Source organism: Salvia hispanica, chromosome 6, assembly GCF_023119035.1.
Source record: "Salvia hispanica cultivar TCC Black 2014 chromosome 6, UniMelb_Shisp_WGS_1.0, whole genome shotgun sequence".
Classification (NCBI taxonomy): Eukaryota; Viridiplantae; Streptophyta; class Magnoliopsida; order Lamiales; family Lamiaceae; genus Salvia; species Salvia hispanica.
Genome location: NC_062970.1, coordinates 15,226,354 through 15,253,799, shown reverse-complemented (window position 1 = coordinate 15,253,799; position 27,446 = coordinate 15,226,354). Strand labels below are relative to the sequence as shown.

The 27,446-nt window shown below is 37.3% G+C and overlaps 4 protein-coding genes and 1 non-coding gene across 6 annotated transcripts; 4 read left to right on the top strand and 1 right to left on the bottom strand.

Moving 5' to 3' along the window:
• Nucleotides 1-1,769: 1,769 nt before the first annotated feature.
• On the bottom strand, nt 1,770-4,644 carry LOC125192226 (dicarboxylate transporter 2.1, chloroplastic-like). Its single transcript, XM_048089740.1, is given in 6 exon segments — nt 1,770-2,102; nt 2,273-2,721; nt 3,041-3,354; nt 3,743-4,345; nt 4,348-4,407; nt 4,410-4,644. Coding segments are annotated over 6 exon segments (1,659 nt in total). The 5' UTR covers nt 4,527-4,644; the 3' UTR covers nt 1,770-1,986.
• Nucleotides 4,645-8,553: 3,909 nt separating this feature from the next.
• LOC125191969 (40S ribosomal protein S16-like) lies at nt 8,554-9,205 on the top strand. Its single transcript, XM_048089411.1, has one exon. The coding sequence runs from the start codon at nt 8,629-8,631 to the stop codon at nt 9,067-9,069; it is 441 nt and encodes a 146-aa protein (XP_047945368.1). The 5' UTR covers nt 8,554-8,628; the 3' UTR covers nt 9,070-9,205.
• Nucleotides 9,206-11,603: 2,398 nt separating this feature from the next.
• TRNAM-CAU lies at nt 11,604-11,688 on the top strand. The gene is given in 2 exon segments: nt 11,604-11,641; nt 11,653-11,688. It is a non-coding gene; the product is annotated as a tRNA-Met (tRNA).
• Nucleotides 11,689-12,618: 930 nt separating this feature from the next.
• Nucleotides 12,619-15,271, top strand: LOC125193435. 2 transcript variants are annotated; one of them, XM_048091224.1, is made up of 3 exons: nt 12,619-13,561; nt 14,102-14,525; nt 14,902-15,271. In XM_048091224.1, the coding sequence occupies exons 1-2, from the start codon at nt 13,253-13,255 to the stop codon at nt 14,492-14,494; spliced, it is 702 nt and encodes a 233-aa protein (XP_047947181.1). In that variant the 5' UTR covers nt 12,619-13,252; the 3' UTR covers nt 14,495-14,525; nt 14,902-15,271. The 2 variants fall into 2 exon arrangements, with proteins under 2 accessions (XP_047947181.1, XP_047947180.1); XM_048091223.1 differs by having other exon boundaries at nt 14,899-15,271.
• A 1,790-nt stretch (nt 15,272-17,061) lies between these two features.
• LOC125193434 (metacaspase-1-like) lies at nt 17,062-18,933 on the top strand. The gene is made up of 5 exons (XM_048091222.1): nt 17,062-17,569; nt 17,743-18,073; nt 18,162-18,282; nt 18,367-18,531; nt 18,745-18,933. Exons 1-5 carry the CDS (start codon nt 17,212-17,214, stop codon nt 18,802-18,804), a joined length of 1,035 nt encoding a protein of 344 aa, XP_047947179.1. The 5' UTR covers nt 17,062-17,211; the 3' UTR covers nt 18,805-18,933.
• Nucleotides 18,934-27,446: the final 8,513 nt, after the last annotated feature.

Genomic DNA, 27,446 nt, shown 5'->3' with positions numbered 1-27,446 from the left:
TAATCAAAATGTTTTGACTTAGGATTTTGGGAGAATTTAGAGTTATTCTTTTATTTCATGAAATAAACCAGATTATCTCTAATTACTGTTCGATATTAAGTACAGAGTTTCATTTATCTAATTAAATAATATTCTCATAATTCAATATTATGTAATTTAGAATTACCAATTTTGTGATGCATCATGCATATATATTTATTTTAGATTGGAGTAGTACTATAAGATACGGTAGAATTTAGAAGTAGCCAAAAGTCACAAAACTCATTTAAGGGCATCCACGAGGGGGCGGACTAAGCCCCGCCCTAAGGGCATCCGCAATGGTGCAGACGATGCATCATCAATCACATCGTCCGCCACTGCAGCATCGCGGATGATGGGTTAACCATCGTCCGCGGACGATGCGCGGAGGATACCCCATCGTCCGTCGCATCGTCCGCCACTGTGGACGACGCGGACGATGCGACCGACGATGCGACGCGTTTCCGTTTTTTTATTTTATTTTATTAAATTTTCAAAACCTATATATACCTCTCATTTTCACTTCATTTTTCAATCTCTTCACTCTCAAATTCACACTATATTTTCTACATTTCAAGCAAAATGGATTCCGGAGATTACCCAAATCCGAATAGTCCGATGTTCGGTAGTGCACGATGGCGGTAATCTCCGGGATTCATTTTGTTTGAAATGTAGAAAATGTAGTGTGAATTTGAGAGTGAAATGAGTGAAAAATGAAGTGAAAAGTGAGAGGTATATATAGGTTTCGAAAATTGAATAAAATTAAATAATAACCGAAAACGCATCGCCTTCGTCCGTCGCATCGTCCGCGACACCACATTGGCGTACGATGCGACGGACGATGAGGCATCATCCGCGCTTCGTCCGCGGACGATGGAGAGGCCATCGTCCGCGATGCCACAATGGCGGACGATGCGACGGACGATGCATCGTCCGTCGCATCGTCCGCCCCATTGTGGATGCTCTAACTCTCTGCATCCCACACCTCAACTAATGTGATTGATTTCTTTGTAGCCATTGTTTTGAGATAAATCTCCATTTAACTACTCCCTCCGTCCCCGATTAGGAGTCTCATTTTGACCGGGCACGGGTTTTAAGAAATGTAAAGAAAAGTTGGTTGAAAAAGTTAGTGGAATGTGGGACCCATTTTTTATCTTGGTTTTATAATAAAATGTGAGTGGATTGAGTTAGTGGAATGTGGGACCTACTTACTATTTATGGTAAAAATGAAGTGTGACTCTTAATTGGGGACGGACCGAAATGGAAAAGTGTGACTCTTAATCGGGGACGGATGAAGTATTTATTACTATCATTTTTCCCAAAAACGTGCTAAAAAGTTGTCAATCACTTCAACTGGGACAGAAAAATATATGAAAGTATTTGAGAAAAAAATTCTTTCATCCCATAGTCATATGTCTTTTTAGATTATATCATTATAGTTAAATTATTTCAAGTTGTTTTATTAGTGAATTGATAAACTATTATCGGTAATGGTCACATACATTCAAGTAAAATTGTAAAAAAATGAATCATTTGAATTATTTGGGTAAACAATAATGATAAGTACATTATCCAATGCCTTCATGTTCGTAATAATGAATGAAGATATTCTTTTCCCCCACCTTTTTTATGATAAATTTGCAACGAAAGAGTAAGGACCCTAATTCACCATTCGATTTCCTTCTAGGTTGAAAACCGCAACTTGTAAGACCTTGCATGATAGTAATACTTTACAGTGACAGAACAAAAAAAGAAAAAGGAAACCAGAAGAGCTCTTTTTTCTCTTCTTTTTTGCTCATCAACTCAATGCATTTCAAGTTTGTTCGAGGAAGATAAATAATTTCCTTTTTGAATTTAGACAATGCCTAAGAAAGAGGTCAAACCTATCAGCTAAAGCTTTCTCAGGTTCCAAAAACTTTCTCAGAGCATGGATCAGATACCAAAAACTTACTTACACAATGTCTGAAATCAATAGAGTCCCAAGAACTTCCACCAAAAACCCCCGACGACTCCCCATATCACCGCGTTAACAAGGGCCATGATAAACCCGTACTTGAACACATCTGGAAGATCCACATAACCAGCTGTTCACACAAGGTGCAGAAACACTAGTTAAGTCAAAATATCTAAGAAAAAGCAGCACTCTAGAATGAGAGCTATAAACAACTATCTCATCAGTGCATAAAATTTAGACGGGGGAAAAGGTAGAATTTTGAGGAGACGCAAAACTCGTAGAAGAGAAGAGTAGCTGTACCTCCGAAATAAACAGCAGCTTGACCACTGCTATAATGTGTCAAAGCGCCAAATAGATTGGTATTGTAAGCTAGAGCCAGTGCTGCTAGAACGCCTGGAACTCCGGATGCCAAATGCATGGCAAGAAATGCAGAGTACAGCGCTCCGACATGGCCAGTTTGACTTGCAAATAGGTAGTGGATACAGAAGTACGCAGCTTGAAGCACGCCAAAAGCAGCTGGCCAACTCAGTGACAATGACTGCAGTGCTTTGGCTACACAAGTAGACATCCAGCTCACAATGCCAAGATTTGTCAATTGGCCAGCCATGCCTACCAGAACTGCAAACCATGCCAAAGTGTCCCATGCTGATTTCTCACTTAAGCAGTCATTCCAATCAAGCACTCCCAGTAACAGGAGGATCGAAAGACCAAGCATTGCAGCAACAACACTTGCAATGCCTAGTGCGTCTCTGCATGAATATCATAATCTCATAAATCAATCTATAGTTAACAGGGAACGAAACCACAAAATTCAGTCTAAGGAACACATTAAAGTACGTCTATTGAGTAATCAGCTTCAAACGATGCAAATACAGAAATGGCAAAGAGTGTCGCTCATGGTAGTTGAAGCATATATTATGTCATAGTACTCTATTCTGGCATGGAATCAATGAAAAGTGAAAACAGTCTAGTGAGATTCAGATTTCATATTCCAACAGAAGATGTCTCTATAACAGTAATGAATCAGTATTGTACCAATCATGACCAATTAAAGAAAGTAACACATACCCGAAAATCCACAAAGAAACTGCAAGAAGCATTGTACCGATCATGACCAATTCATTTTTGGTGACAGGTCCCATAAGCTCCAATCTCTTTGCAGCCATTGCAGGGGCGTCAGGTGTATCCTTGATTTCAGGAGGATAAAGCTTATACAAGATGAGTGGTGTAGCCAAAAGAGAGACAAATGCAGGCAAACTTGCTGCCTTGAACCAAGAAACCCATGGACTCGAAATTACAACCCCAAGCTCCTCAGCGAGTTTGAGACACAGCAAATTTTGAGCTGCAGCAGTTAGGAAAAGACCACTAGAGTTACCAGCAGACTGTCACACAACAAAAGAGGAATGCATGAGTAACTGGGAGACAAGTAAGGGACACATTCAAAAACAAATTTGCCGGTGTAGAACACAGATCCTCATATCTTACACAAGATTATCTGATTCATTTTCACTAATTGGGAAGAAGCATAACTACCATTTATTCTCACTTGGTTCGAATATAATTCAGTATTTTCATTAACAAATAGCCAAAATTAGGAAATGCAGTAATACAATAAGCAGCATTCTTCATAGGACTAATGACAGAATCACAAAAACAAGTGATTAAATGCATTTACAATATCAACATTGTTCTTATCCACCCAATTGAGGAATTCCAATTCTTAAACAGATCATAAAACAATGATTAACGATGAAAATGGCAGAAGCAAACCTGAAACTGAGATTGCACTAAATATGAACCGAGCTTCTTCTTGGAGGGGTCTCCGGGATTACTCCCGGCCGACAAGGAGAGCGACTTAATGATGGGCAAGAACACGCCTCCGGCTCTGGCGGTGGTGCTAGGCATTGCCGGCGCAATAAGCGCTTCACTCAGAGTCAAGCCGTATGACAATCCGAGAGTGCTCTTCCCCAACCATTTCACGAAATAGGTGGCAATCCGGTCGCCCAATCCAGTCTTGACGAAGCCGCGGGCGAAGAAGAAGGAGATGACAATGAGCCAAATGACCTCATTAGTGAAGGCGGAGAAGGCGGCGGTGAAGGTGAGCGTTTTGGTGAGAATTGAGGTGGTGAGGCCGATGAAGGCCCAAGCGCCGACGGGGAGGGGGCTGAGGACGAGGCCGGCGATGGTGGAGAGGAAAATTGAGAGCAGTTGCCATGCCTGAGGGGTCACTTCGGGGGGTTTGGGGACGAAGAAGCGGACGACGACTCCGATTGCGACTGAGATTATTAAGGGGATGAGTTTGGCGCCTTGTAGAGGAGGAGATGCGGGTGTCGATTCGGCGGCGGCGGCGGGGAGAAGATGGGGAGTCTTCTGGGAGTGGTTTTGTGAATGGGGTGGAAAAGGGGGAATGGGTGGGGGTGTGGATGAAGGGGAGTTTGGGGGTAGATTTGAGGGGGCGGAGATGGGCGGAGGGGCGGAGGCGGGGGAGGGAGAAGCGGGAGAAGGAAGTGGCGGTTGTGGTGGAGGATGAAGAGTAGAGGGCAATGCTCTCCATCAAGATGGGTGAGTGCTGAGATTGCGTCTCTCTCTGTGTGTGATGGAGAGAAGGAAGAAGAGAGAGAGAGGCGGAATCTACGAAGGCAGAAGACCACAGAGAGTGAGGGAAGCGATGGAGCAGCTGCTTTATATGTCCGTTATTCATGAAATGAAATCTAACAACATTGAAATTGCTAAATCTGTTCCTCTGCCTTATCGCCATATTTCTCGGTAACATTTGATTTTGTTTTGTTACATCGCTTTAATAATTTAGTAAAATTATTTAGCATTGTGTAATTGTAAGAAAAATAACTAAGGGGATCCACAATCAAACCCACCCCTTTAGCTCGGAGGATCTCCTGCTCCACTCCTGCTCTATCCCTCACAATCAAATAAAATAATAGTAGTAGCTCATAGTTATATTATTTTATTTGATTGTGAGAGGTGAAGCAGAGTGGAGCATGAGAAGTGGAGCAGGAGATCCGCTCGGCCTTTAGTTAGGGATGTCAATCTAATCCAAAATTCTTGAGTTAGTACAAATAGTCTAATAAAGATTGGTGGATTAGGGCTCTAATTTCACAACCCGAGTAAAAAAACGGGCTAAATAGATTAGCTCATTAGGGTTGGCGGGTTGGCCGTGTGGGTTGTAATTTTTAATTAAAATAGTAATTTTTTTTATATTTTTGAATTTCAAGCGCAACATTTTGTTAATCTTCTCCGATCTTCATTCCGAACCTTCCTACATGGTTCTCCAATATCACCTTCTAAGTTCCACCTTGACTCATTCTTCCGTCATCTGTCATCACTGGCTTATCACTGCCAAAGACAATCAAGACAAAATTGAGAATTAATCTATCAAAATTCCAATTTATGTATTGTTAACAATGAATATGAGCAATGCCAAAAATAATGACACGGATACAAGTTTTAATTCAAATTGAGTACTCTAATTTTAATACTCCCTCCGTCCCAAGGAAGATGACTCCTTCCTTGGGCGGCACGGGGTTTTATGCAACTTTATTTTGTGTGTTGAGAGGAGAGAGTAAAGTAAGAGAGAGGGAATAAAGTAGAGATAAATGTGTTTCCATTTTAAGTAATGAGTCATCTTGGTTGGGACAAACTAAAAAGGAAAGTGGGTCATTGAAGGTCATCTTCAATGGGACGGAGGGAGTATATCTTTGTTTATAGGAGTATTATAGTAGATCAAGATGAAAGATTCATCTCCAACTATTATTGATGAAAGTCGAAGATTTGAAGGTATTATGTGATTCTAAACCTAAGTATGAAAAATATCTAAAATTTAGAATCAAATTACAGACGAAAAATTTGATTACATGAGTTTGTTTTCGAAAGTTTTTTGGCCCAAATAACCTGATGGGTTAGCACAAAATCCAATAAATTAGGGCTAGAGTTAAAAATTTATAACCCAAATAGCCCGCAATTAAATAGCCTGACAACCCGAGTGGATTGGCCCGAACGCGAACTTGTTAACCTAGTTGACATCCCTATTTAGTAAAACCACTCGATCGAGTGGAAGTCAATGGAATGCGTGGTTTTTCGTTAAACGATACTCCCCCCGTCCACGAATAGGAGTCTCATTTTAGTCCATCCGCAAATAGGAGTCCCGATTCACTTTTACCATAATGGTTATAGGATTCCACCTTCCACTAACTCATTCTACCACATTTCATTTAAAACTAATATATACAAGTGAGACACCTATTCCACTAACTTTTTTTCACCCACTTTTCTTAACATTTCTTAAACCCGTGCTTCCAAAAAATATGACTTCTAGTAGCGGACGGTGGGAGTATAAACTTCTCTATCCAAGGTCCTTGAATACAATGCACACTTGATGCTGATTACTTGGTTTCGTATCATAAAATGTTACATGTTCTATAACAGGTCCAATTCTTAGTTCGAATTTACATTTCTTGAAATTTTAGCAAGATCTATTCAATGCAAAATTGGTTATTTGATTGTCAATTTATTGTAACAACTTCCTTCCCACGTAACCAGACAATTCTAAACCTATTAATGTTGTTCGATTATGTAAATAATAGTAATATGATAGAATTCGCACGGACACGGTCATGAACTTCTATTGAAGAAAAAGCAATGATGATATATAGGAAATGATCATCGATCAACTATGTATATCATATAATCTGGGCTCTCTGACTTTTCTAGCTATGTGCTGTGCGGCTCCACGAACTAAAAGAAGGAATATCGACGAGCTTAATGGTGAACTTATGCTTATTAAGAGTATCCACAATGGGGCGGAGGATGCGACGGACCCGCTCCTTAGTCCACCACTGCAGCACCACGGACTATGCACATTTTATCCTCCGCACCCTATGCATCGTCCGCAGACTATGACACGGAGGATGCATCCTCCGGTCTATCCTCCGCCCCTTAGTCCGCCATTGCAGGAGGTGCGGACTATAGGGCGGAGGATGCACACATTTTTATTTTTATTTTAAATTTTTTTTGTATTTTCTTTTATATATATCACCAATTTTTTTACTTCATTTCACACCTTTCACTCCACTCTCTTCCTCATCTCAATTTCTCTCTAAATTCAATAATGAATTCCGACAATTTTTCATTTTTGCAAGCACAAAAAATAAAAAATAAAAAATAAATATTGACAATAGGATTTGCCTTTAATTATAGTGTTTTTATACTTATTCTTGTTAATTGATATGTTTGCAAAAATAAAAAATAAATATTGTAGTGTTTAAATATTCAAATAATAAATAAAATACTTAGGACGGGGTTTAGGGCGAGCTATAGTCCGCCCTATTGCAGGTGGAAGGGGCGGAGGATAAAATGCTGATGTGGCAGTGCATAAGGCGGGGCTTAGGGCGTCGCATCCTCCGCCCCACTGTGGATGCCCTAAAATGTAACGAAGTAGTAGTATTACATAAAATTAGTCTTAAATTATGAATTTTGGTCTTTGTTATAAGCTAAAATTAATATAAATAATATTGTAGGAGTACGCGGAAGCGTGATAAATTAAAAAAATAAAAGAGAAATTAACAAAGTTTTTAGGTGGAAAAACCCTCTGAATATAGAGGTAAAATACCATCGGCGAGAGAACCAAAAATTTCATTATTAACGGGAATACAAAATATTATCTACGGACTAACAAGATAAGTAGCCTAATGACAAATTCTTTAATAATAGGATAATAAAATCCAAAATAATAAGTAGAGAATGGAGAGAAAATATAAGTAGAGGGAGAGCTATGAATTTGATTGTGAGTGTGGCATTGTGGTGTGGCATTGTGGCGTGTCTTTAGGCAAATTTAGCTAACCACATGAAAACTTAGAGTAGACATCAGTGTGAACACATTTAAGGACTGTAACAATTATAGTCTATGTACAGTCTTAAGTGAATTGGCTAAATTTGCTAGGCATTTAATTTGGGTTTGGATCTCTGTGGCTCCAAGCACAATGTGATAATTTTTTAAAATAAAAAAATTTAATATATAATTTTACTTTCTTTACTTTTTTATAGACTCTCTTCTATATTATTCTTTTTCTTATTTTATTTTTTCTCCATTTTAACTAATTATTATGATTTTTATAAAATAAGTGTGAAAAACGAACTGAGTCATCTTAAATAGGACATATAATATTTTAATATTACAATTTATTATCAAATAAAATGTTATGTGTAACAGTAGCTCCGGTTGTGCTTGGAGCGACAGTAGGGGATCAAATCCATCTAATTATCTATTTTGTTGAAGCAAACAAGCGCAGGGGATCCAAAATTCCAAATCCATCTAATTCTTTATTTTGTTGAAGCAAACCACACGCCAAACTCAATCAAGTTTACAGCTCGACTCATAGAGGAGAGCACCACTACAAAATACAAATAGTATTTTAAGTTTTATTGGGAACAAGTTAATCTCTACCTACCAAACGCTGCTTCTTTGGATAAATCGTTACTACGGCCTTGTGGCCCAATCCAAACTGCAAAGGCCCAATCCAAATAATAACATAGTTTCCCCTCTTTTATTAAAAACTCATCTAGGGTTCAATTTGTTTAGCCATTCAGCCGCAGCCGCAGAGAGACGAAGAGAGAAGAATCTCCAAGAGAGAACTATAGCAGCCATGGCGGCACCCACCGCAAAGGAATCAGTTCAGTGCTTTGGTCGCAAGAAAACCGCAGTGGCGGTCACTCACTGCAAGCGCGGCCGTGGATTGATCAAAATCAACGGCAAACCGATCGAGCTGGTAGAGCCGGAGATCCTCCGGTACAAGGCGTTCGAGCCGATCCTCCTCCTCGGCCGCCACCGCTTCGCCGGAGTGGACATGCGCATCCGCGTCAAAGGCGGAGGTCACACCTCGCAGATCTACGCCATCCGTCAGTCCATCGCCAAGGCGCTCGTTGCCTTCTACCAGAAGTACGTCGATGAGCAGTCGAAGAAGGAGATTAAGGACATCCTCGGTAGGTACGACAGGACGCTGCTCGTCGCCGATCCCAGGCGCTGCGAGCCAAAGAAATTCGGTGGTCGTGGTGCTCGAGCTAGGTTCCAGAAATCGTACCGTTAAATTCCTGGTAGTAGTTACTGCCTTTTAATATCCTTGTTATTGTTAGTATGTTTCTGAACTAAATTCAAGTTGAGATACTGATAGTACTGGTTTATTTTAGTCTTTATCAATGAATTCTGTTGTTTTTTTATGTCTACTGCTGTTGTTACTTTGTCTCTTTTATTGCCTTGGTTAGTTTTGAGCTTGATACTGGTTAGGATAATGTCCAATATTGCCCTGTCTTCCATACAAGGGGTATTATTTATATATGAATTGTTGTCTCACTGTAAATATTGTTGTACAATTCGTTTGATACCTCCACCTAATTGGAATTGGAATTAGAATTCTACAGTATTGAATTTAAAAGAATTGAATTATAATACAATTCCAAATACTTTATTTTCTTTGTTAAACAAAGAAATTTAATTATACTAATTCATATTCCATAGTGTGTGGATGTGTGTGCCTAGTGTGTGCAATGTGCCAGTATGTGAAGGTGCCCAATTATATAACTATTTAGAATTCTAATTATCTATTTTTGATATGAAATTCAAATGGTTGAATTGGGAGGAATTGGAATTGTCATTCATTCCCAGTTCCAAATCCTAAGATTTTGTGATGGCGAACATTGGATTTTGAATTGAAGGCTCAAATTTCAATTTTGCATGCCCAATTTCATGGTATCGAACAGAGCCTTATTGGAGGAAATAAGTCATGTCTAAGAGTGAACACATAATGCTATGGGATGAACTATTCCAAGTTTCCAACGGGCAGTGGTGTTTTTTGTACCATGTGTTGTTTTAGGTTTGACTTCAACTCTACAAGGCAAGATCACCACCCTTACGTTTTCAAACTTGTTTTCGATTCTTTGTTTAGGTGATTGAGAGGTGCATTTTGGTTTTATCATCTCTGCTTTATTCTGCTAGATTGATTATGTTAATGAAGATAGGTTGCCAATTGGCAATTGCTCAATTTGGCGATGATCGGTATTATGGATTAGAGTATATTTTTGGGCCTAATACTTAATCGGTTTGATGGGTTCTAGTTTAGACAAGATTGAGCTTTAGCAGTATTTTCGATTCGTGGTGTTCGGTTTCACCAGCTCTATATTTGTAGTTTCATTTGATTGTGTTTGGATTATTCGTCTCATGATTATGTATCGGAATTATATATGTGTTGTGTTTTGTTTATAAGATTCAATCTTATAACTCAATCTTAGATATATAATCAATTGATAATTAGTCATAACCACGTCCTCCAACTCAATACCTTCATTTCACACATGCATCAATATCATTTGCAATCTCTAGTTTTTCGTTGCTTTCATTATTATTTATCATGCGGAATAAAAAGTAGTATGTGGCATCTTATTTATCATGCGGAATAAAATAACTAAAAATCTAAATTGAATATATAACAATATAAAATACTCCTATAGAGTTTACCACTCATTATAAAATAAAGTAAATTTTAGTAATTAATTTGATATAAACATCATAATTTAATACTTCTAAAACCAAATTGATTTATATCGATCCACGTGCACTGCAATATCGACCCATTTTTTTAAAAGAAAAATAAACTTACTTAGTGTCAATCCCGTGCACTGTAATTACATCGATTCTCTATTTATTAAGAAAAATGGAGAGGTTGCTAAGTGTCCAATATTTTGGTGCAAGATTATAATAATTCCAATACTATAATTCCTCCCTGTATATAAATCTACTAAATCATGAATTTTTAACGCATTCATCATACAAACTACGTCTATCGATGGTTATAGAATAATGCATGCTATACTAAACGTCTAAACCTAAAGGTATTTGTAACAAACTATGCCACTTGCAAGGCAAACTGGAGTATAATTATTTAATTCTCCTCTCATGTTGATCCACGATATCTCGTTGTGATTGCAGCATCTGATCCCTCTAGATCCATTCCCCTGTATTAAGTTGATTTTGTGCTTGAAATTATTGTGAACGAATGTGGATTGCGACTTATAAGGACTGTGTTTTATTTTGTTCATGTCTTAATTTATTGCAATTTATTAAGTGAAAAAAGTTGTCCAATTTTTTGATGTCTAAATTAGTGATTATTTTGACAATTATGTTCTGTATGAAATTTGACCAATTGTTTTTGTAATTGTATTGAAGAATAAATATAAACTATTAAGTAATATTCTGGTATACAACTTATTATTTGAAGAAAAATATAATCTTCCAACACGCTATGTCACGATTCTACCGTTGAATTAAAACTCTGATGACAGAAATTGATATAAATTGAAGACTGTAATATAAATTAAAGTAAATTATTTAATTATTATTGTAGAGAAATTCCAAAGAATTGCGATAAAACTAATAAAATTACATGATATATTTCGCCATTAACCTTTAATTAATGAGCATATTAGATGTTATTCCACGATTATAATATCTAATTTATCTTCACTTGAGAATAAATTAATTTTGAAGCATTAAATTCTACTAATTCGGCATTAGCACAAAAGTAAACCTCCCAAATCTGATTAAAGAAACTGAACAATTAGGCAGCAAGGGGTGGTGGCGCAGTTGGCTAGCGCGTAGGTCTCATAGCTTCTGAGTAATCCTGAGGTCGAGAGTTCGAGCCTCTCTCACCCCACATTATGTTTTTCTTGTTTTTCATCATTTTAATCCTCCGAGGTCGAGAGTCTAATCTAATTACTTTTTCCTAATTTCGATTTTGACTGAATTTCAATTTCCTCTTCATTTCTTTTTTTCTAATTTTCTTACAGCCAAAGTTACTTTCTCTAAATTTTTTTTTAGACCTTTTTGTTGTTTCTTATTTTATTTGGCTACATTGGACTATTTAGTGAATCTGTCACTTAAGTGCTAAGAGTGTTGTCCACTATAGTTGGCCGGGCCAATCCACAAAGTGTGGCCAGACCATAAAATCGTGGCCAGGCCACCAATGTCCATGTTTTTCACTATAGTGGACATGGCCAAATCACCAAAAAGTTTAATTTTTTTTCCATTTTGTTTATATATTAATTCTACTACTGCCCACCCCAGTCATCAGAGGGAGTCACGCTCTCCCGTGGCCCGGCCGTGGCTCCCTTGGATGCTCTAAGTGTAACCAACCTAAGTTACCCAAGCTACCAAAAGTCTGTTTTCATTTTCTTTTATGGAGTATTACCGAAAAATTCAGTATAGTGAGTGTAGACACAAAATTCCAAACGTACCCCTCCAACGTAAACCGGTAAGAAAAGGAAAGCATGTCCACTTCGGGCAATCCGCCTCACAACATATTTCACTTCTTATCCTTACCAACCTCTAACGGGCCACCTCACTGTACAGACCGGTCATCACCTCCACTCCGTTTAACACACTTTCACCTCCACTGTGTGCGCGCCGAATGTAAATGGCGAGCGTCGTTCCTCCGCCGCCTCTTTCCTCCTCCCATGCCCCCGCCGGAATCAAAGCGGAAGACTTGACTCGTATCGACATCAACCACCTGTCGCAATCGGAATTGCAAGCCCTCTCTCTCTGCTCCGTCTCGCTGGCAAGACGGATGATATGCCGCGTCCCATCGTGTAGCCCATTCAGCACCGGTGGCTATAAACTCATCCAGTGCACATGAGAATGAGGATTGCTATGATGGGCATTGAGAATCTCCCTGAAGTTCAAGTTCGGGACATCTTTGAATGTTTCAAATGTAAACTGACGTTTGACGAGAAGAATGTTTATTTGCAGCATCTGTTTTCGTTCCACCAGAAGACTACTAAAAGATACAAACTTGGGACACCTGTTGGAGAGGGTGTGATAATCAAAGATGGAAAATACGAATGCCAGTTCTGCCACAAGGTTTTTCAGGAAAGGCGTAGCTATAATGGTCATGTAGGTAGTCATGTCAGGAACACTGGAAAAAGCTCTGGTAAACTAGGTGCTCCTGTTGATGCCCCTGTAAATGCTGAGTCCTCGTTGCTGGATGGAGAAAGGTCATCAAAGATGGATGCTTTGGTTGAAATTGCTCATAATTCTATTTTTGAGACTTCAACTAATGTAAATACTGAAGAAACCACCACAAATCAGTCTGCTGTAGTTTTGAGAGTAGAAGAAGCTCAGGCAGCCTTGAGTTGTCCTGAAGGAAAATTAACTCCAGATCCTGTTAAAATTCAAGCAGAGGATTGCAGTGTTGACAGAAACTCTTCTTGAAGACTTGGATCATGGTAGCCAAGCCTTCGACAAAGGACAATGGCATCCCGAATGATGATAAATTTAATAATGTGACCATCAAGGCAGATACCACTTGCATAAGTGACTCGGGGGCCGCTAGGTCATGTGAGATTCAGAAGTGTGAGAACAGTAGCTTGGAAGTGAATCATGAAAACAGATCCTTGCAGCCTAGTGAGGATCATCTACAAAATGCACCTGAGCTTACTGTTGAAGAGATTATGTTTGAAGGTGGAGTTTCTTCGGGTCCCTTGAGCCAGTCATTTCAGTTCTTCCCACCCTTTGATTCCATGTCAAATAAGGTATCATTTGGCTGCTTGTGTTAATAGTAGTTTGTTAAAACAATTTGTTTTTGTACATCTTAGCTCTGTTCCACGAAATGTTACAGTCCAAAACTAGAAAGCCTTGTATTGGAACACATACGTACAGGTTTTTTTCATCTTTTAGGAGAGTATAGGATTTAGGTTCCTTAAATGTGAACCTTTTTATATTTCTGGATTTGGTCAAGCCGCATAGCTGCTTTAAAGACGAGTTTTAGGAAAGTGGGTTTAATCCCGCATAGAGTGAATGCGGCTTTAGTCACGCATAGGCAGAACGTGGCTTTACTATTATTAAAATCGATACAGACTCCTTCTCCCCCATTCTGGCAGCAGCTTTTGTGGCGATTTGCGGCAATTAATCCGGTAAGGAGTATGTATCGATTTTCTGGACTTGTAAAATGCTTCGATCAGCTCTAGCTTTTAATATTCTACTCGATTTTTGTTTTGACCTTATTATGTTTTATGAGGGCAGACATACAAATTTTATATATGATCAAAATATTCTACTATGCTTATATGCAGGGAGAGCATGAATTTTCTGTGGTTGATCAAAAGCTTGAGAATGTTACTGGGTTTGAAGAGCTCAGGTTTGATGATATGGAGCCATTCAAGTATGGTTTTGGGAATGAGCAAGAGTTGTCCCTTTTGCCAGGGGGCTCCATCAATCTGGATAGTAACAACGGGATGGAAGATGAATTTAATACTTCAGTTGGATTTGGTCAAGAGGAAATTATGCTGAATACTCTGCACACAAACCAGCTAACCGTGTGTGTTTGGTGCAGAGCAGAGTTTAAACTCGAGGGTTTTGAATCAGAAACTCTATCAGATTCTATAGGTTATATGTGTCCAACGTGCAAGGCCAAAATATCTGGACACTTTGATGGAGGTCTCTCAATGGATTCTCATAATTTCTGACTTTTGGGCAACATCACAGCTGCTATTGTGGGTAAATTCTCTAACTTACCAAAGCCGAATGTTATGGTGATATTTACTTATTCCATAACAGTGTCCCTTATTCTCAGAGCTATAAAAAATCAAGTTATTTAATTTCTGAAGCATGCATGATATTTCCATTATGGTTGTCTATTCTGTCCCTTGCGACAATTAAAGATAGCTATGTTCATTACTTCCCACAGAAAACATATATTCCTGCTCTGATTGAAATGTTATGATGAGTATGCTCAATCAGTTTCAGCTTTAGGCACACATGGCACTATTTGTATATGCTTGGTAGTTTTTCTTTTATGCGTCTCTCATATTGAAGAACTTTGAGGGTGAAGGAGATAACTTTTATTGCTTTGACTTTTCTTGCATTTCAGTAGCAGTCCTTTTGAGGAGAGAAGTTCCAAATGGTATTATTGAGGAGCTGATCTTATTCCGTTGTTGCAGTATATATGAGACTAACTCGACCATGCCACCGGAGGTAAATTCTCATTGCTAACTCTTAACTACTTTTGCTCCTACTTCCCATGGATGCTTAAGTTGTTTAAACATGAAGCTGAAACCCTATCATAGCTAGTATTATGTCTATCGATCTCTCTCTATCGTACATCTATACTATATGGTAGCCCGAGTTCCTTTAAGATATTAGGGATACCATGCTAGTACTTGTATGTGTCTCCCATTGTAATAAACTATAAATGTGTGTATATGTATGTCAATGAGAAGCGGGCTATATCGGCATTTGGTCCATCGATCGTTTCTGGCCTCAGCAGTTTTATTATGAGTGATTTTGTCGTGTCCCTCCTTGTTGTATCATATGCCACTTACTACTGGAATTTGGAGCAAAGAGGACTCGAAGCAAGAAAAAGAATTCCAAGAAACCATCGGTCATAAAAAAAGAAATCTGATGCCATATAGATAGGGATGCCGCTTGTTGAAGAACCAACAACACTTCGATTCTTTTCCCACTACCAAAGGCAATTCAGAGAAAACCCCACAATTATTATTTTTAGGACATGACCTCATACCTCAACCTCATAAAAGCTTCTTATTATAAAATATGAAAAAAAACTCTCTCTCCATCCATGAAAAATAGTCATATTTTGCCATTTTAGAATGTCGATAAGAAATAATCTCATTTCTAAGCATTGAAAGTATCTCTCTCATACTTTACCCAAATTTTTTACTAGCTTAGTCTCTGCATATATCTCTTATTTTACTCGCTCTTTACTAACTATTAAAGACTACTGCTCATTTAAAACGAGTGCTGAAAAGAAGTGACTCGCTTATGGTGGGACGGAGAAAGTATTATTTTAGACCATGTTGTTATATGAATTGTTTCTTGTTAGTAATCCAAGCATTTTATTTTTTTCACCTTGAGATAGATTAAAATACACCTAGCTAGGTTTAATGCATATTAAACGCCATTATGACTAACCAGAGCACCACATGACAATGACTATATAGTGTTCACAATAACGCGCAAAAACTTGTCCACAACCTCAAAAACTTGTCCGGTCCAATAACAACTCCGCCACAGCCAATATTATTTTATCAATTGTTCGTATATTTTAATTGGACTGGAACAAAATTAATTGGACAAAAATAAATAGAATGGAATGGAATAAAAAAAAAGAATTGGGAATAGATATTTTATAGATAAAATTTTTTAAAAAATAAAAAAATTCAAAAACACCGCCTTGGCTTTTTCTGGCGTGCAATAGGCGCCGCGGCTCCGCCACCGCCTCCGTGGCTGCCACCGCCACCACCGCCCCGTCCACGCCGCCTTCCCGGCACTCTCTCCTCCGCTGCGGTGCCACCGCGGCCTTCCACTGTGGACACTCTTATAAAGGTATGAAATTCATCGAAAATAAAATGTTTAAGCTTAGTTTAATTCACATCAAAAGCCTCTACATTCCAAAGAAATTTGAATTATGGCATGGTGATGGAATAATGAGTCACCTTAAATTCGAAAAATAGTTTGAATTATGCCTTATTAGTGATGGAATAATGAGTCACCTCGTTGGATTTTTGGGTATCTAGGAATTTATTTCAATATCTTTATATTGACTAAAACAGAGTTTGGCATGTTGATTTAGTATTCAGTAGCCAAATCTTCTAGGACAACTTTTTCAAAAGTTAGAAGGTCTTTTAATTGAAAATATAATTGGACTGTGATTAATTCTAAATTACTGATAACTCAGAAAGCAGGAGACACGAATTTGTATATATTACAATACTAATGCCTTTTGAAAAAAAGCATAGCTCAAATAGATATCAGACATTATCACTTTTAGAAATACCAAGAAAAAGATGTACTTTTATTGACAATGTCAAATAAAATCCCAAGTATTATTGGCCATTTCTTGCAAAGCATCAATGCAAAGTATGTATACATGCACATTTTGAAAAATCAGTGAATCATGAAACACATGAATGAAGCTTTTTTGGCATAAGAGAATCAGCATTCAACAAAATTCATTTATTTATTTAGAGAATGATATCCTGATAAGCATGGAACCCAATCAAACTTCACAAAAAGCTTCATTATATTTGAGTATTCACAATGTTTGATTCTTGGATTCTCTACCACTATCCTCATCTTCCGATAAATAAAGAGGAAAAAATGCTTTGCATTTCATGTTGGGCTAACATACACTCTTGTACAAGCCAAGAGACTTAGAGAGAAAATGGCGAGCAAGAGAGTAAGCTGCAGGTGGTGCCGGATGGTCTGTGTGGTGCCACTCGAGGCGCAGAGCCTCTACTGCCCTAGCTGCCGCGGCTCCACAGTGCTGGAACGAACCTACAACTTTCCATACTCTACTAACCAAGGCTATGCAGCAAATGGTATGTATCAAAGCAATGCACCACCACAGCAGCTGAATCCTCCCTCTAATGCCTATGGACGTAAACGAGCTGTGCTGTGCGGTATCACCTACAAGGGGCATAGACAGAGCCTTCAAGGCAGTGTCAACGACGTCATGTCCATGAAGAAGCTTCTTCTCCAGAGGTTCCGCTTTTCCCCTTCCAGTATCCTCGTCCTAACAGGTATAGTATATACTTGCAAAATTATACTCCCCGTCCCCAAAAAAAATAGTCTCGTTTTGTCATTTTGGTATGTCCTACTTTTATTCTCCATCTCTCTCTCTCAACTTATCAATTTGGCATTAAGATATGAGAGATATGAACTGTGGATGGGTTTGAGAAAATATTTGGTGCAGAGGAGGAAGCGGACTACAGGCGTGCTCCGACGAAGACAAACATCCGTAACGCTCTGAGGTGGCTGGTTGAAGGCACCCGAGCAGGGGACTCGCTGGTGTTCCACTACTCGGGGCACGGGTCACAGGTGAGGGACCGCGATGGGGACGAGGTGGATGGGTATGATGAGGCCTTACTACCCGTTGACTACGAGACAGAGGGAAGGATACTGGATGATGAACTGAACGCGACCATTGTTAGGCCGTTGCCAAGAGGGGCTACCCTTCATGCCATCATTGACACTTGCTTCAGTGGCACCTTTTTAGATCTCCCAAATGTTTGCAGAATCAATAGGTTTTAATTTTATCTTGACTTAGATCATTCACCCCACTACCACTATATATATGTCACTCACTCACTCACTCCTTATGTGTTTGATCAGGCAAGCGTACTACAGGTGGGAGGATCATCGTCTCCCGAATGCTACCTACAAAGGCACTAGTGGGGGCTTTGCCATCTCTATCAGCGCCTGTGATGATCATCAGAGCTCAGGAGATACCACTGTATGTCATATTTTCCAATTTCATTAAGATTGTTAAGCAATACTACTAAATAGTAAGGAATGGTGCTATGCTATATGTATGTAGGCTTTCACGGGCACTGCAACGGGGGCGCTTACTTACAGCTTTGTCCAGACATTGGAGCAAGAGAAGAAGCTAAGTTATGGGAATCTGCTGCTTGCCCTGCACAACAGAATCGGGGCAGCACAACAGGCTCTTGGTCTCAACACATATGACTCCAAATCAACGCAGGTAACCTCACAACAAGATATTAAAGGATTTTCTTTTTCATAAATTTTTCTAAATTCAATAAAAATCAAGAAATTGGGAGATGAAGATAAGTACAGACCCATCTGTCCTGTAAAAGTTTCTCTAGTTCAAATTTAGCTATAAACTGCAACACATCCTTTGCACATTAATTAGATATATTTATAAACTTATTGGTTGTATACTTGTACATTGTAGGAACCTCAACTCTCTTCTTCTCACAAGTTTGACATTCAGTCAAAGACTTTCACTTTATAGAGATGGATGGCCTGCATATAAAGAACTAAATAAGTAATGAATTTACTGCTTTTTGACAAGCTGAAATAAAAGTATGTCCTCTATGTTTTTAGCACAGGTTTATCAGTGTAATCAACTTAATTAAATGGATGTCAATGCTACTACTTGACTCCATAAAACTGTATAATAGCTACTATTTGACTCCATAAAACTCTTTAATATGCATATCTCAATCTTATTGCATAACATAGGTCATTTTTAGATGCCATGCATGTCATCATATTTAGACAGTTTGTAGTAGTTTACTTTAGAAAGGATGAGCTAAAATAGTCTAATAATGATCTCCATATTTTTCAAATCCAGATTTTATAAAGTGATCTAAAAATGACCTAAAATGATAGTTGCAATATGATCAATATTTGTTTTGATCATAATCCGCGCCCTATATTTATAATTTCCACTGATCCAAATTAGCGAAACCAAAAACATGAACTTGAAATATGAGGCTCTATTTGATACACAATATTGGAATTAAATTGCATGGAATTATTTTTTTTCAGTTTCAAATTCTTTGTCTTATAGTATAATTAAAGAATTGGTGTAAAATTATTTTATAATTTCAAATCTTCTTTTCGGTAACTCAAAAAATTGACACTGATGAGCTACTTCAAAAAAATAGAAAAGAGAGAATTTTTTTTCGAATATACACAAATTCAACTATTAGATGACAATTAATAAGGTACAATGATACTTATATCCAATTCAAAGCTGAAGAAACGATGCAGCCATACACAGATCTGAATGTGAATGCAAACTATCATAAATCACAATAAAGAATTTCTTTGCCAACAAGAAGTCGTCATTGTGCCCCATATTGTGAGTTTTAGCATACAAAATACTCCATCTGTCCCACTATAAGTGTGACGTTTCTTTTCGGCCGTTGTTTTGCAAAGATGATAATAAATAGTTAGAGTGAAGAGAAAGTAAAGTAAAGAAGTAAATAATAAAAAAAAGAGTCATATATACATTATTCTCTTACTTACTTTACTTTCTCACTATTCTAACAATTTATTATCATTTTTGCAAAACAACGTCCGAATTGAAGCGCCTCACTTGTTCGTAGATAATCACGAACAAGTAATAAATGTTTTAAAAATAATGTCGGATATACTACTTAAACGAAGATAAGCTGCGGATATAAACTAAAGCAAAAATAAAAGCAATAAAAGTAAAATAGATAGATCACCAAAAGGAAAAGAACTGTGCCCACCCACAACTGAACACTAGTAAGGGAATTGTATGACTAAGATATGACAAACACATCTCAACTTACTAACCTTGTACCCCTGCTAGGCAGCATAGTAGGCTATGGATTAATTTCTAAAATAGGCAAGCATCCTTGATCCACCCTTAAACTATGCTATGAACAGTTTTAGTCTAGATTTTCTTAACTTAGTCTGCTACTTACTCCGAGTTAAAAAAGACATCAAAGGTAAGGCCACAATTGTATTCAAAAGTCGTGTGCTAAATCGTACAGATAAAAACAATCCCCAAGGAAAGGAATTAAATTAATAGAAATATGAAATTCATCCTCTAGAGTAATTTACTCCCTCAATTCTCTCAATGTGTGTCCTAATTTGACCCGTCACAGAGTTTGAATAAGCATAGTAGAAAATGAGTTGAAAAAGTTAGTGAAGTGTGACTTCTACTTTTATATATATAGTTTTATAATAAAATGTGAGTAAAAATGAGCTAGTGGAATGTGAGGTCCGCTAATGAAAGTATAAAAATGAAGTGAGATAATTAATATAGGGTGAACCAAATAGAAAACTGAGACATGTAATGGGGACAAAGAGAATAGTTCAAAATAATTTCTACTATAAATTAGGAGTAATCCAGAAAATTAGCCACATATGGCTTGATAAAGAAAATCTAAATACTAATACCACTGTGGACGAATATTCAGTTGGATGAGATAACGACCCGTCTTCAATTCTCTCTTGTGTTAATCTCTATGGTTCTCCGTTCAGCAAAGAGAGAAATATAAAAGCAGAGAAAAAAGATGGAAGAGATGAATAAAAGAAAGAATAAAAGACGTCAAATATGAACCCAATGAGCCCTTTTTATAGATATATATGGAGAAAGTTGAGATCTGATAGGATTGGAAGCCTTGAAGTAATTGGACTTCGATAGGCATGTATATTTCTATATCCTGAAATTTTTTCCAATTTAGTAAAACGGTCAGAACTTTCATTTCCGTTCTCCGATTAAGAGTGCAATGTACTCACGCAAAATCTTTCTAAGATGGAGATATTTGTGTTTTCATATGTGTTGGGATATCAACTTGGTAGATCTATTGTTGTTTATACTCTGACTACATTTCTTTATTTACTTTGTCTTGAATTACTAGAAACAAACTTACAACACCATGAGGTCTATAAAGTATTTAATAGTGTACTCCCTTCATTCCAAGATAAACGAAACATTTCTTTTCAGCACGAGATTTAAGGAATTGATATTTGAAGAGTTACAGTAACGAGAGTAAAGTATGAGAGAGAGAGAAATAGATAAGTAAAGAGATAAAGTAGGTGAAGAATAAAATAAGAAAATTAATTTTTGCTGAAAAGAGAAATGACTAACTTAGAATGAGACACCAATTAAACAAATATGAGCCACTTATCTTATAACGGAGGAAGTATAATTTCGGACAGAAATATACAAATGTGATTCACATCAACTTCCTTATTCAAGAACAACTTTAAACCAACATCAAAATAAATAAAATGAAAACCTGAATCTAGTTCTTTTAATCTCTAATAAGTTGATAGCTATCTAAAGAGAATATGGAACTTCCTATAACGGGCATCATCAAAAGAAATGTCATCTAAAAAGGTCGAAAAAAAGTGATCCATTTTTTTATCCTTTTTCCACTACCAACAGCAATTCGAATAAGACTTTGTAAATGTCAGGAAAATGAATTATTTCCGCACTTTACAACTATCATGTAACCATTTACATCAAACTCAAACTCATTTATAAATACGTATATGTCATTAAAAATTAGTTTTACTTCAACCATTTACATTATATTTAAGTTTTACACCATTATTGTGTATTTGTTTCACAAAAATTTTGCAGTAAACACATTCTATTGAAAAATCCGAAAATAGGTTTGAATTTAATGTATGATTGGAGAAACTGTCTACACCAAAAATGAGTTTTGGTGTATGGTTGGAGATGGTCGTATTAGTGTCGCCTCAATCTTATAACAGGTGTCACGCCTTATTTTTGTACTCGTTTTAAAAAAAATAATACTTCATCCGTCTCATTAATATATGTGCGTTTTCTATTTTCGTCTGTCTCATAAAAATATGAGCATTTCATTTATGGAAACTTATCTAAATATATTACCCTATACATCAAATTATTTAGTACTACAACTTATTCAAACACTAATAATAATGAGTCTCATTATCAACTAACACTACTTTAACTATCTTTCTCTTCCTTTCTTACTTTACCATTTTTGTCTTAATTTTCATAATATATTCTATGCTCATATTTTTATAGGACGAATGGACTAATAAATTATTAAAGTAGAAAGAATGTAAAGTAAAAGAGAGAATATAACGAGCTTTTCTGTAAGGGTTATCTCTATTTACAAAAGTTAGAATGTTTTTGAATTGAAAATATAAATGGACTATGGAGCCGGCTAGTGGGTGACGGACGAGAGTGATGCATTAGCGCTCGTCTGCGGTGCATCGGCGTTAGCCGATCGCTCGTCCGCTATTGTGTTGACGCGATCGGCGAGCGATCGGCAAACTCTAATTTTTTTTTCAACTCTATATATACGGCTTGTTGCACTTTCTTTCATTTTGCACACTGTATCTTTTTTAATTGAAATATGTATGTTTTTTTTTATGAAATAAAATGGTTGCATTTTCTCTGTATTCGTGTCGAATTTTTAATTCTGTATTTGTAATTTTGTGTATTTATTTATTAGTTAGGGCGTCGGCTAGTCCTAGTGTTAGGCTATTATTGGGCTGTGGTTAGTTTTAGTGGTGTGGCAGGCTGTGATTAGTCCTAGTGATAGTGATATGGTAGAAGGTGTTTGTGGTTAGTCCTAGTGCTAGACTAGTCCGCCTTATTGCGAATGCTCTTGGATGGATTGAAATTTTTACTTATTGGGACTTGGGATTGGAGAAATTATAATAGTATATTTAGAAAAATAGGCAATTATCAATTATGAAAGGTAAAAACATGCAATGTTGGATTCTTAGATTCTGTACCACTATTTACTTGTCTTGTTCCAATATATAGAGAGGACAGAAACATCTGGTGGGCTATCATAAAGTCTTAATAGAGAGAAAATGGCTAGCAAGAGAGTAAGCTGCAGGTGGTGCCGGATGGAATGTGTGGTGCCACTCGAGGCTCAGAGCCTCTACTGCCTCAACTGCCGCGGCTCCACGGTGCTGGAACAAAGATACAACTATCCATACTGTAACAGCCCAGATTTCTAGGGTATAATAAATACGGTGACTGCTACCAAGGCGGACTTAAAAGCAATAAGAACATAGGCTAGGGTTTCATTTAAAGAGATTTGACCAAGGTATTAAACGAACTATCAATGCAATAAGTCAACGGTTTAACCAAGAAAATCAATGAAGAATAGATACCATAAACTATGATCAAAAGTCAAGGGTTTGACATAAATTCAACAAAAGCACAATATGTCTCGATTTTCTAATTCAAAAGGAATAAGTTCAAAACAACCAAATGATACTAATAAGTTTCAAAAATTCAGCGGAAGCAACCAAGAGAAAGTGAAGCTATGTATGAAGACACAACTACACTCGAAGTTCAAAATATCTATCTTATTTTATTAATGTGCTCAACACCCACCACCGCTCGTCGCCGTTCAACCTGCACATAGGGAAAACACATGCAGGGCTGAGTATTTTGAAATACCCAGTGAACTCGTTGCCAAAACATTTTAATAGTTATGTCACCCTTACCATAGTGAACTCGAGTTTGCAATTATCGAAATAAATATCATCGAGTATCACAAAAATATTTTCATAGACTGGTCAGTCAAACAACTCCCCCGTTTTCTCAACAATTTCCACAATCACAACATTTCCATGGTGCGACGAAAGTGTGGCCACACTTTTCGCCCACAAGACCGGCCGACTAGCAAGGACAACTCCCGATCCCACCATGTACACTAGCCTGGTAGGGTTTGCGGCCCTACTCAGATCCGAATTCATTTATACATATCCATAGCCCTATAGCCCAATGGAGCGAACTCTCAAACTAGGCATCAGACGCACAACATCATCAAAACAACCACAGGCATGGCATAACAGTTTACCACCCTTATCTCTCCACTTTCATAAATTTGCAACATAAAAGAGTTTAAGAATAAAGCCCACCTCGACTGCTTAGATTTCAAGTACGTTTCTCTCTTTCGTTATCCGGCTTCGCAACCGAGGTTTCACCTTTTCTTGTCAAAACGAACGGTAGAAACGAAGTAGAAACTCGATTCTTCCAAAAATCTTGAGGATCAAACTCTAACTCTTCTCAAAAGATGAAAAATTATTGGAGAAAGGTAGAAGAAAATTGAGAGAGAGAAAAGGGAGGGAGGCGTGTGCAATGGGGGTGGGGGGCGATTTTTTGTGGTCTAGGGTTAGGTTTTGCTCCTATTTATAGGGTTCAATAAAATCTCTAGTTAATTAAATAGAATATTTGGGAAGATTTGATTCTCCTCAATTTAAATAAATAAATAAAGATTTGGAGAGATATGGTGGGAGAGATTGGCGTTAATATTGATGAGGAATAAGGGGATTTCGAAATCTTAGGCTATTTAATTAGCCTATGATTTAATTTAGATATTTCACGGAGTAGAATAAAATATCACGGAGCAGAAAATAATAATTCTCCCACTAAGAATAGGGAATAGGCGTTAATATTGATTCCTCCATAAGGAATCAATTCCAAATATTAATTAAAATAAGATATGGCAAGATCTCCTTGAGATATGGTAAGATTTGCTAGAATATTTTTATTTATTCATGGAAGAGAATAAATAAGGGATCAAATAATATAATTAAATATTCTCCTCTCCCATAAATAGGAGATTTTCGAAAATCTCCTTATAATAGGCATGGGGGTCGAAATTTCATGAAGGAAAATAAGGAAAAATCGGACTTTTGGATTTAATTTAGGTAATTATCTCAAGCAATAATTAAATCCAAGAAAAATAGAATTCCTTCTCCAATAGTAGTAGGCATCGAAAATTTCAAATAAATAAATAATGATCCTATTAAATCTCACTCATCCCTTAGGTAAATAATTCACCACAATATTATCAACAATATTGACTATTTAATAGCCACGTCATAACATCAACAAGTTTGACTATTCAACTCAATCTCAACTCCAATTCGCAATTAGGTCACAAGGAATCATGCAATAAATCACTCATCATTTAATTCACATCTCCCACATCATCAATATTATTAAATAAAAATTTTACGGCTCTAAAATTAGGGTTCGAGATTTCGGGATGTTACACATACTCTACTAACGCAAATGGTATTGTACCACAGCAGCTTATTGCTCCCTCTCATGCCTATGGACGTAAACGAGCCGTGCTGTGTGGCATCTCGTAAAATGAAGAATTTTATTTAATATACCAAACGAAATCTTGGCTAAATAAGGGCCATAATTTTCGAAATCTCCATGCCTTGAAACCCTAGTTCTTTTTATTTCTTTTTCCCCACTCCACAATATTTATTTTTATTTAATTGTGTAGAATCAAATCTTCTCAAACATTCTACTTATTTACCTAGAGATTTTATTTAACTCTATAAATAAGAGAAACCCCTAAACCCTAGCCATCAAATTTTCGCCTCCCACCCAAAGTACACGCCTCCCTCTCTTCTCTCACTCTCTCAATTTTTCTTCTTCTATTCTCCAATATTTCGTCATCTTTTGGAGAAGAATCGAAGTTTAATTCAAGAATTTTGAAGAACCAAGACTAATACTTTGATTTCTACCGTTCGTTTTCTCAAAAAGGTATTCTCATATTAATCCTCTTCTTTCTAACCGATTAGTCGGTATTCTTGAACCCTCATGCATCTGGATTGAGTGAGAGTGGGGTATGAAGGACATAGAAAGTGTATGCATGTGTGTATGTGTGAAATCGTGTGTGTGTGCGTGTGTGCGTCGTGTGTGTGTGTTTGTGTGTGTGTGTTGGCAAAACACTCATGTGTGACATATGTTGATGATAGATCTAGAGTTAAGATGCGAATGAAATTTATATGATGAACATGATTTTGATTGGTGATGTTAAGATAAACCGATGGGAAAATGGAAAGCGTTGAGACATGCATGAGTTAGGAGTTGTGTTGAATCTGATTTGTGATATATGCCTATGTGATTAAAAGGTGGAACCTCGGTTGCGAAGCAGGATAACAAAGGGAAAGAACATACTTGAAATCTAAGCAATCGAGGTGGGCTTTATTCTTAAACTCTTTTATGTGCAAAATTTATGAATGTGGAGAGATAAGGGTGGTTTAATTGTTATGCCATGCCTATGTCTGTTTTGTTGTGATATTGTGCGCCTGATGCCCAGTTTGAGAGTTCGCTCTATTGGGCTATAGGGCTATGGATATGTTTAAACGAATTCGGGTCTGAGTAGGGCCGCAAACCCTACCAGGCTGTGTACACGGTGGGATCTGGAGCCGTCCTTGCTAGTCGGCCGGTCTCGTGGGCGAAAAGTGTGGCCACACTTTCGTCGCACCATGGAAATGTTGTGATTGTGGAAATTGATGAGAAAAGGGGAGTTGTTTGACTGGCCAGTCTATGGAAATATTTTTGTGATACTCGATGATCTTTATTTTGATAATTGTAAAACCTCGAGTTCACTATGGTAAGGGTGGCATAACTTATAAAATGTTTTGGCAACGAGTTCACTGAGTATTTCAAAATACTCAGCCCTGCATGTGTTTTCCTTATGTGCAGGTTGAACGACGACGAGCGGTGGCGGTGTTGAGCATATTAATTAATTAAGATGGATGTTTTGAACTTCGAGTGTAGTTGTGTATTCACACATAGCTGCACTTTCTCTTGGCCGTTTCCGCTGAATTTTTGATACACTTTAAGTATTATTGGGATATTGTGCACTTGTTCCTTTCGGTTTAGAAGCTTTAGACTTCTTGTGGTTTTGTTGGAGATTATGTCAAACCTTTGAGATATTTGACCATTGTTTATGGTATCTATTTTTCATTAAATTTTATAGGTTAAAGACTTATTGCTTTGATAGTTCCTTTAATACTTTGGTCAAATCTCTTTAAATGAAACCCTAGCCTATGTTTTATTTGCCTTTAAGTCCGTTTTGGTAGCAGCCGCCGTATTTATTATACCCTATAAATCCGGGCTGTTACATAACAGGTATAGTAATAGTCTCGTTTTGCCATTTTTGTGGTTAACTAAATTTAAAAGGAAAAAATGTGGTGCAGAGGAGGAAAAGTAAAGAACAATTTGAAAACAATAAACAACTAATTGCAAATAAATCACAGAGATAAAAGTATAGAGATAAGAGAATTTCAGGGATGTGCGTTCATAGTTATGGTTATACAAATTTCAACTACAACACCCTA

Coding starts and splice junctions, on each gene's coding strand:
- LOC125193434 (XM_048091222.1), top strand. CDS start 17,212: ATGGCGAGCAAGAGAGTAAGCTGCAGGTGGTGCCGGATGGTCTGTGTG. Junction 18,074..18,161: donor AATGTTTGCAGAATCAATAG/GTTTTAATTTTA, acceptor GTGTTTGATCAG/GCAAGCGTACTACAGGTGGG. Junction 18,283..18,366: donor AGAGCTCAGGAGATACCACT/GTATGTCATATT, acceptor ATATGTATGTAG/GCTTTCACGGGCACTGCAAC.
- LOC125191969 (XM_048089411.1), top strand. CDS start 8,629: ATGGCGGCACCCACCGCAAAGGAATCAGTTCAGTGCTTTGGTCGCAAG.
- LOC125193435 (XM_048091224.1), top strand. CDS start 13,253: ATGGTAGCCAAGCCTTCGACAAAGGACAATGGCATCCCGAATGATGAT. Junction 13,562..14,101: donor TTGATTCCATGTCAAATAAG/GTATCATTTGGC, acceptor GCTTATATGCAG/GGAGAGCATGAATTTTCTGT.